Here is a 10,260-nt window from a genome sequence, read left to right on the forward strand (position 1 = left end):
CTGGGAAGACAAATTGGTGGGAAAGGTGAACTGCTGTACTTTGATACATGCCTGTTAGTACACTTTGAAGACTTACATTATGTGCATGTATTAATTTGATCAAATAAAAAGTAATTTCCTTTAAAAAGATGGGTTAAGGACTTTCTATAAAGGGAAAATAACTTATGTAAAAGATTTGTGAAAGAGCCAGGTTCTTCCAGGAAACTGTTAGTGCCACAGTCACAACGCAGGCATAAGCAAGCAGCCTCAGATGCTACAGAGAGCAGAAGTACTGTCTCCTCCTCACCGGCTTTGTAGACTTTGGCAAGTCAGTTAACCTATTTTGGGTTCCTTCTCTGTAAAATTTGACTAATAATAGCACTTACTTCACTAGGTTTTGTAAGAATCCAATGACAATGGAAACAGATGAATGTTGCAAAATGTGTTATGCCTCACAAAGGTAAGGTATACAGGCAGATGTCTGCGTCCCCTGGAACAGACAGGGTTCTCAGCCTGGAGCTCAGAGGGTTCTGGGTAAGGGTGAGAACTGCCTGGGGGAACCCAGTCCCAGAGAAGCTGTTTAGATGGCTGGGCGGACAGGTCTCCCAGAATCAGGGCATGTCACAGCTGGAAAACCACCAATGCCCTTGGTTTACCGGGGGGGAGGGGGTGGAATGGGCTCTCGGAGGGAAGCTTGACCTGGGCCCCTTGGTCTGATGGCTGCACGGCTGGGAGGGGCAGTCCTGCAGGCCCACAAGCGGGTCAGGCTTGTGCGACAGGAGGTCTGGAGGCGAGGCCATGCTCAGGGCCGGCTTTCCAGTACTCCCACTACACCACCCTCCCCTCCCAAGGAGTATCACTCTCTTTCCTGTTGTGCCAAATCCCACCATGGAGCTCAGTGAAATGCAAATAATAGTCATCTTCATTTCTAACACTTACATGGTACTAACTATATGCCAGGCACTATTCCGAATGCACTATTCCGAATGCTTGCATTCGGTCTCACAATAACCCTCTGAGGTTCATGCTGTTATCATGCCCACTTTACAGATGAGGCACTGTGAGGTCGTGCAAGGTTATGCAACCTCTTCCCTATCACATAACTGGAAAGGGGACGAATCAGCAATCCAGCCAGGAGGTCTGTCTCCTGGGTCTGCAGTCAGAATCACTATACATCACAGTCTCTGAGGCTTGACACTCACAAGCCTCGAACCGCTCAACTCTAAAATGGGGATATTTAAGGGAGATGGCCTCAAAAACCTGTTTCAATTTTCTTTCCTTGCAAATGAGATTCACTAGTCATATATGTTTGCCCGAGGGAAAAGAATCTTTACTGAAGACGGGTTTTGAAGAAGAGCAGGGTGTGTATGTGGCTCCAGAATGGAGGAGAAGGGACCCCAGCCCACACAGGGAGACTAAACTGGACGGAAAGCTAAGGAAACGAATGTGAACTTGCACCGTTTTGCTCACACAGCCAACCCCTTCCATGCCTGTCCCCATGGCCCCCTGGGACCCTCCTTTGTGCAGTGATCCTGGTGCGGATTGTACAGATGGCTTTGTTACCTGTGACGATGCAGGTGAACTTGGCGTCACTGTCCTCAGACACAGCACGGGACTTGAGTGTGGTCTCGAATAGTGGCTGGGTCTCCTCTGTGAGTTGAGCAATGATGGAGCAGAAGGTGCTCCTAGGAGAGGCAAAGAACTTTTCAGAGTGGCCTTCCCCCACCCACCAAGATATCTGGTATTGCCCGGTTTGGACTGGTGTTGTCCAAAGCAACTTAAGTCTTACCATATCCATCCATCATCCTGTGGCATGGCTCCAGTACCTGAGCAAGTCTTTCTTCAAGGGAGTCAGATCTCTCGGCCAGGTTGGGGGCAGGGATGGTACAGAGGGGCGGAATGGAATCCTGATCCAGACCCATTACAATAGGCAGGCTTCTGACCATGGGCCAGGCTCCTCAGCATGCCAAACCACCAGCCCTAGGGTCCCCTTCCCATCCTTATTGGAGGCCCTTGCTTTACTCTCTACCATTTATCTCCAGGAAAGCTCGTGCATGGGGGTGGCACACATACAGATAGGTCCAGCCTCAGAGATAGAGACCCCAGCACAGCAGAGCTTCCATTCATGCCAAAGAGGGAAAAACCAGTCAATTCTCAAGGATACACAGTTCAGGTGCCACTCCTAATGTCTGGGCTCAGAAGAAAAGCCCCCAAATTTATGAGCATAAGACCATGGTAGACAAAGAATGAGCCAGCCAATGCCAGGGGTCTAGATCCAAAGGTGGACTCTAATCGTAGGGGATCAGAAAAGAGAGTCTGCTCTTGGGTGCCTGGGTACCACGTGCTCAAGTGAATACACGGCCGCCAGGCCTAAGACCAACCAGCACAACTGCCAAACCATACATAGATCCATCCCTGCAAAAGCCAGGACTCTGAGTTCATTGTGACAGTCTACTGCCCAGAATTCAAGGGCATTTGCAGCCTCACTGAGTCCAGCACGGACTCGCTGACACTGCTTAGCATGTAGTCCTCTCCTTCCTGGGCACAGGAAGCAAACCACCATGCCAAACCCTCTCATGGGCCAGCAGAGACACAATGCGTCCCTAGGCGTGAAGCGTAACCACACAGCCAGGCTGTCTGGTGCCCAAGCCGTGCCCAGCCCTCCCCCTCCCTACTCACACAGCCCACCGTGAGCAGCAGTGAGCACCGTGAGGGGAGAAGTGAACAGAAGCAGGAGGGTCTGCCTTTCTCCGTGCCTCGGAGGAGGGGCGGGCACCCAGGCAATGCGTGTCTGCTCGAGCCCTCTCCACCAGGGGTCCGGGGAGGATCTGTGGGAGTGCAGCAACAAGGGGCTACAACCCTGTGCTTTGTGGCGAGAGCTTCCACATTCAGCTCATCGTTTCTGGGCATGTCATTCTGGACTTGAGTTTGAGGAGAAAGGTTCTATCCCAGGAAGAGCGTCTGGAATCAGGGAATACTTCTGGACCAACAGGGCTCCAGCTGTGGTGTCTCCACAGGAATGCAGATGCCTGGGCCCTTGGGGCATTGACAGGAGCCCTCCCTGACAAAGGCTGCCCAGAAAGGGGACCCTAAACTCTCACACACCTGAACACTTGAACTGGGTCTGCAACCAGGCTTCTAGGCCACTCCCTGTGACACTGTCATCTAGAACTCCTCTCTCATACACGGCTTGTCCTTTTCCTCTCACTGACTCAGGAATAGAGGGTCCTTCAACTCCCTGACACTCAGGAAGAGAACATGAAAATGTTTCTTGCTGGTCTCGCACTAAGAGCAAATTTCTGACTTTGGGTCATACCAACTCCCAGCCACCAGTTGCCAGAAGAAACTGCTGGGCCAAGAGGAATTGGACTTCCGTGATGTTGCATCTAATTCAAAACATCCCTCATTCGGTCCTCCCTCCATAACCTGAACCCTATCTTACTCATGACCACGAGCCGGGAGCCAATATTCAGCTTAGGCTCGTAAGGATGAGCTGCTTGGATGAGTCTAAGGAAATAAGCTACTGGAAATGGACTGCCGCGAGAAGATGGGGGAAATTCTGCTTCGAGGAAAATGTGCAGAGGCCGTGCTCATGCTAGATAATCCAGCCACAGCTAGTTACTGACTTTGAGCAGGAAAGAACACTCATCTTCTCCAACTTCCCACACTAGGGTTCTAAGCTACATTATAGAAAATGCTTGCATGGGAAAATCATACATGACTGTTCAAAGGCATGGCTAGCCGAAAGCCCTCTGGGAGGTGGGTCTGGGGTGCATTAGGGGAGACAGGGAGAGTCCTGCATACGTTATCTACTGCATGTCACCCACTTTCTGTCCCCCTCCTCCAGACCACTCTGACGGACTGTGAATGAGCTGCTTCCAGGGTCCTGGAAAGCCAGAAGTCCACACATCTGGAAACGGTCTGGTCCCACCCGGACACCTCCAAGGCTTTCCAACTCTGTGACTTCATAAGGATATCACAGCCTCATCGTGTGTTTCTAAGGAATACCAGAATCGCTGGCTTTCGTGGTGTTCAAAGGAACTTAACTCTGCTCTCAGGTTTGGTTCTTTACCTTGCTTTAAATAAACGCCGAAGGTCCTTTCTCTTTTAGCACTTAGCACTCCACTTAGAATTGTTTGTGATGCCTTCTCTTCCACCCCTGCAGACCCTGAACCAACCCAGAACAAAGGTTCCTCAGCGCTCTCTTATATCAAAGGGAACGTATATGGTAGGTCCTAATCGTGCTTGTAGGCATTGTTAGCTATTTGGGGGGCCAGCTGGCTACTCAGGAATCTTTCTCTGTGTAAAGAAACTGTAGGCAACTCTCCCCAAATCCACCAGAGTCTGGATGAGGCCCAAGTGGGGGGAGAGAGCCAGGAAATGTTCCCACTTTGATTATAAAAGTCAGCTCAGCCAGCAGTAAAAAGCTGTCCCCAGCTTGGGAGGCAAGAGGACAGGCATTCCATGGGTGCACCCCAACCGACCGTGGGTCTGCTCAGGTCCTGCCCTGCCTCTGAAGCACAGTCCGAGAACAAGCGAGTGCAGGACTATGCTAACGAGGCGTTCCCTGCCCTCACAGAGTGCACAGTCCTGCGCACGGTGGTGGAGAGAGCTGAAGGAGAGGGGAATGAGAGAAGGAGGTGGTAGAAGAACTTAAGGGACTGGGGGGACCATGTAGGGCAGGCACCACCGTCAGAAGATCCACCATAAGGTGTCCCACCTAGACATGGGATTACAAACATCGTGGAGACCTCGGATTGGGAAGTGGGTCCCATGCCTGGTGGCTCCTGTCTGGGCCCCGTGGTGCCTCTCCCGGGGGCACAGAGACATGGCAGCAGGCACCTCAGGAAGCCTTGCCTGTTTCTGGGTCCCCGGAAGCCTTTCGGTGGTCCATGCAGAAATCAACTCTGGTCCCTGCGAGACCCGTGCTCACAAGAGTGCCCTCTCACACTCCCCGCCCGCCGCCCTCCAGCCCTCCCCTCACCCCATGCAGCCCCGTTAGTGCACAAGCTGTCACCCCGAGGCCCTTCAATGCCCAGACCCAAGAAAAAAAAGCAGTCAGAGAAATGTAATGCAATGTGCGTTTACCTTCCAGAGCTGGGGTGAGACAACCGGTTGCTTGATAAGCTAAGCGAAAACAGCAAATGGAATCATTAGGCCCAAAAAGCAAGGAAAGGAGGCGAAACCAACAACATTCTGTAGAGTATTAATTGGCCACCATCTGGGGCCCAAGGCCTTTCTATTAAAAGGGACCAGCTGTCTTAGTTGGCCTGCTCCGGTTAGCAAGTGGCCTCACCATCAGACACCAGTGCATCTGAAACCGAGAGCTCGTTAAGTGCGGCAGAGTCCAGGGGGATGGTTAGGTGGGAAGGAGGCCCCTTGGGGCTGCGCTTTGAGAAAAATGTGTCCCAGGCACTTGGGTCACTGGCCCCCAGAGAGGGGCTCATGGCTGCCTGGCACGGCCCCCACCCCACAACACATCAGCCTGGGGGCAGCTCCTGCTTCAACCCTCGGCCTTTTGGGGGAGAAGAGCCCCCATTCCTAGAAATCCACTACCACGCTGGGAAGGACACAGGTGGCTTGGAGAACACCCATTGATAGGTTAAAGTATGGTTAAAGGGGCCACACAAGGCAAACTGGCTGGAAGAGAGAAGAGGAGGAGAAAAACAAAGCAGTTAATTCAGCAGGAGCCATGAGGCACCCGGCTCGGTCAGACCAGCACAAGGCCCACTATGCCTACAGGCCCCAATCACCCCTCCTGCCCGGGGCAGCTCAAAATGGACAGTAGCTGGGGGCTACACTGGCCACTGGGGGCTGAGGACCCACACAGCGACACCACCCCACTTGCTTCTCCCTCCACCTTTCCTAACACGGACACCTCATGGGAGTCTAGGACCACTGTCCCACAGCCCTTTGGGAGACCTTGGGGCCACCCCCTCCATACTGACCCCCTTCAGCTGGCCCTACTGGGATAGCTCTCCCTCTGTGACCAGCAGCTCAGCCTGCTCTGCGGCCCTCGTGTCTACTTCTCCAACCACAAGAAAGCCTGTCCCTTTATAACCAAAACCCCAAACCCCTCCTTTGCCTCAAAACACGGCTTCCAGTCCAGGGCTCCTGGGTCCGTGGCCACCTCCAGCCTCCTCCCGAGCTCCAAACTGTAAATCTACTTCGAACTCCTCCCTCTCCTCCAGCTCCCAAGTCCCGCCGGTCAACAATTCGTGGCCCTTCTTTCTCCCTTTCTCGCTACTCCTGCTGTTGTGTCCTGATCTAGACCCCCATGGCTCCATATCTGATGACCACCTCAGCCCCATCCTCCTTCACCCCCCCATATCACACCACTTCCCTGAAAAAGATGCGACAATCTCCCCGCTGAGTCTCAACTCCTTAACTGGGCACTTCAGGCCCTCCCCGATCAGCTCATACCCCCACTACAACCATGGTTCTCTACTTCCCAACACCCACATTCCCCTGGAACCAGACGTGTCCCTAACTGCCATGGACATGTCCACTCCTGGCTTCTGAGCCCATACTTCCGTCCTCCTGGTTGGAAGGCCCTTGCTCCTTCCTTCTGCTCACCTAACCCCTGTCCGCCCCGCCTTCAGACCTAGCTCTTTTTGTAGCTTTCCTACTCCCAGCACAGTGCTCAGCAGACAGCGGGCATTCAACAGCTGTTTTATGGAGGGGAGAGAGAGAGAGAAAGAAGGAAGAGAGAGGGTATGCAAGAGCATCTTTCAAACAGGAAGGGTGCCCCCCAGAGGGAGCCGCTGCTCCAGAGAAGATGGGAAGAGCAAGGAAGCAGCTGCCTTTGCTCAGAGCTTTAAAAATCCTCTGGAGGCCGGTGGGCATGGTTCCCAGACACTGACCAACTCCATCCTTTCCTGACCATGAACTTCCTTTGCCTTTCTCCTCGTAATTGAGAGAGTTCTCCTCTGTTGGGTCTGGATTTCTTCCCTGGGAAGGAGAGGGAGAGAATCAGCTCTCTAATTCCAAGAGGAAAATGACAGGTGCCACCTGCAAGTAGATAAGACCTTGAGCCGGGATAGCGACCCCACCCTGGCTCTCTCTAGAGCTGCTTATGCCACTCTGTCCCCTGTCCTGCTTCCTCTAGGCCTCACCCTTCCCCCATTAGCCAGGTCAGGAGGAGTCCTGTGCCACGGAGGCACCTTGTCTTCAGCGGGTGGGAGCTCTGCCTATGCCCTGCTGACAGGGCCAAGGCTAGGCTTAGGATCTCACCCAGGCAGGAGCACCTCCCTTTACTGACGGTGAGGGGGTCAGAATCTGAGGGCATCAAACGTTGGTGCAGAAAGGCCTAAAAGAGTTCTTAATGCCACCTTCATTGTATAAAATGGGAATTCAGGGCCCAGGATGGAAAGGTCTCTTGGTAAAGCAGGAAAGTGAGCCTGGAGGGAGCCAGAACTAGCTGTGGAAGCCAGGGTCTCCCATATGCCCATTCTTCCCATTCTTCATATATTCTGGGACATAAAAGGCCCTTGGAAAGTCCTAACCTGATGACTCAGTTTCCCTGAAAGTCTGAGAGAGCCTACCTGACCCAAGCAGTACAGAAGAGGTATTCCAAAGCTGTCTGTGGTAAGTATCATAGGTTCCGCAGCTCCTCTGAGCCCACGTGGGCCAGGGTCTCCAAGAAATGAGGGGGCAGGGACTTCTGAAACTTCTGAGTGTCCCTCCACCCAACTGTAGTTCCTTACCCTACTCTAGTCCCCATGCCCCACCTTCCTACAGGGATGAGGTCCCAGAGGGTGGATGTGCTAGGAGGCTGCACCTACAGTTTGCTGGGACTATCTGCACAATGGACCTCTGACCCCAGTGGGCGCTGGAAATATCCTTGAGCTGACTACAGTCTGGAAACCACCTCAGGGCCGTGCAGTTAGGCGAGGGGAGATAGGCAAGGGGAGCCAGGTTCTAGACCTGGGCCAAGGCTTCTGGTGGCTCAGCCCCCAGCCCAGCTGTCCATCAGCTCCCAGAGGCAGCCCATCAACACTGGGCCCCTGAGAATGATGCCTCGTGAGCTCCAATGCAGAGAGGTAGGCCCAGAAAATGTTGGAGCCCAGAGTGAGTGGAAAAGAACTTGCCTCTCAGTCAGGACTCTGGGATAGTCAGGGTTCATCTGGGCTGGAGCCAAGGACAGCTGGCAAAGTCCTCAAGGGACCCTCTTTCTCCTTCATCTCTTGGGCCCTCGTCCCATCCCCACAGGCAGTCAGGCTGTTGTGAGGGACAGAAGACTGCATGGTTGCCTGCTCTAACGCAAGAGTCAGGCCTTGCTAGGGAACTGGGAATCATTTCCCCCTCTTTGGCCAGAGGCTTTTCCAGATGTGAGATAAATCTCGCCCTCCTTGTCCCTGAGGACCTGTGGGGTTCTGCAGCCAGCCGGCAGGGGCAAAACAGAGCCCCCTCTCCCACTGCCCCAGCCCTGCCTCCTCCAAGCCCCTGATGAAATGAGTGTCCTTCTAAGAGTATTTGCACTTAGGTGCAAGGGGACTTGGACCGGCTGCTTCCCTCCCACCCGCAGTTCTCTAGCTGGGACACTGCTTTGTGCTCATCAGGTAAGCAATTAAAAATCGTCTACCACACGACTGCTCAGCCAGGTAGCTGTCTGCTCGCCAGGTTGTTCTCTCCCAGTCCAGATCCACTGCCTGCCCCATTCTGCCTGGTTTTCAAGCCACCCCTGCTTCCCTCCCTCCATCGCTGCTTCTCGTCTGTGTGTTCTGCTGGTATTGACAAAGGCCAGATGCAGGAGGCAAAGCCCAGGCGAGTCGCTGTGACAAGTGTGAGACAAGTGTGAGGCTCCTACAAGGCAGTCAGCTTCACCACAGACGGGAACAAATGCCCAAGGTTCATTCCAGTTTTTCCATAGAGCCAAGGGTTTGGAGGAAGGGGCATTCTTTCCTGGCAGCCAGAGGCCATGTCCAGTCTGACTCAGTCACTAACACCAGCCCTCAGCCCTGCCCCAGACATGTGACACCATTTGACGAGTTTTATGCAGAAACCGGTTCCGGTTACATTTGAACTTTTCCAACTCCAAGGTCAACAGAACTCAGCCAATTCACGAGGAAGTGCCTGGGACTTTTCCTGAATGTCCTTGATGCCTGTTTTTGTGCTGTTTTAGGAACGGAGGACAAGAGGTCCCCAGACAGCGTCTCAAATGAGTGGCTGTTTTCCGCATAACCCACAACGAGCCCGGGCTCTGAGGCTGGGATGCAACCACTATCCCAACAGCCAACCATCACAGTTCCCTTTGGAAAACAGGCTCCAGAGCTGGAGGGAAACGGAGCTGCCCAGAGGGGGCAGGAAATGCCCGTCTCCGTGGCAGTGCACGTGTGTCTGGGTGTCTGGGTGCCTCCCAGCGCCTAGGCCTCTCTGTTGACCATCTGTGTGTCTTGTATCTGTGGGTAGTCTAGCTCCTGAGACAAGCAACCACACCTCTAATTCTTGGCAGAGAAGTACAGGGCTCAGCAGTTGGACCCCTCCCTTGGCATCCCACTCCCCCAAACGGGGCAGGGCACTTGGCTCCCTCAGAACCGCAAACTCTGATTCCTCGGACAGGGCCAACCAGCACCTCATCCCACCCCTGCACCTCACCAGCCCCCACAAAGATCCTGGGGAAGACCACAGCCCCTTAGGCCTAGAGGGAGAACTTTATTTGCACAGAAATAAGAACCTTATTTCTTTCTGGTGAACCTCCCATTACCACCACCCCCGTGAGCTAAGTAGCCCCCACTCGGGGTGGTCCCCCCCCAACGCCCCCACTCCCACTATGCCCCTACCCCGCCAATGCTCTGCCCCTCCCTTCCAGCCGGGGAGGAATTTCAGCCACTCTGGCTTTCCTTATCGCTCTCTGTGGAATCCGAGGCCAGGGAGTAGCTGAGTATGGGGTGAGGGAGCCGATGGGACCAGGGGACGGGAGCGAGGTAGGGGAGATAAGGAAGGCCTTCAGGCCCCTGTGGAATCACCCCGGAGTGGGCCCTTCTCCTCTCTCGAGCCTCGCCTTGCCAGAGGCCCGAGGCCCCGCAGGCCCTGAGGGGTCAGGAGGAGCCGAGACGGGCCCGAGGGCCACTGCGCCCGGCCAGGCCCCGGGCCTCGGGAGGAGGGCGCCAGGGTGCCCTCGAGGGCGTCGCCATGGCCTCCGCCCGCAGGCCCGGCCCGCCCCGAGGCGCGCCACTCACCTGGTCTCGGGCCTCACGCTGAGCAGGTAGCTGCGGCTGGCCGGGCTGGGGATCCACACCGGCCCGTCGTCCTCGCCGTCGCCCCCCGCCCCGGACCGCC

The 10,260-nt window shown here is 54.6% G+C and overlaps 1 protein-coding gene across 1 annotated transcript in view; it reads right to left on the reverse strand.

Moving 5' to 3' along the window:
• Positions 1 to 10,255, reverse strand: part of ALPK3 (alpha kinase 3) — a gene marked incomplete at its 5' end in the record, with an annotated part of 46,667 nt that extends 36,412 nt beyond the window's left edge. Inside the window, 3 exons of the mRNA XM_034668888.1 lie at positions 1,543 to 1,664; positions 5,068 to 5,106; positions 10,161 to 10,255. Of these exons, the coding sequence (XP_034524779.1) occupies positions 1,543 to 1,664; positions 5,068 to 5,106; positions 10,161 to 10,255 (256 nt within the window). The remainder of the gene's footprint in view (positions 1 to 1,542; positions 1,665 to 5,067; positions 5,107 to 10,160) is intronic.
• Between the last annotated feature and the right edge of the window lie 5 nt (positions 10,256 to 10,260).

The sequence above is a fragment of the Ailuropoda melanoleuca genome, chromosome 9, assembly GCF_002007445.2.
Source record: "Ailuropoda melanoleuca isolate Jingjing chromosome 9, ASM200744v2, whole genome shotgun sequence".
Lineage (NCBI taxonomy): Eukaryota > Metazoa > Chordata > Mammalia > Carnivora > Ursidae > Ailuropoda > Ailuropoda melanoleuca.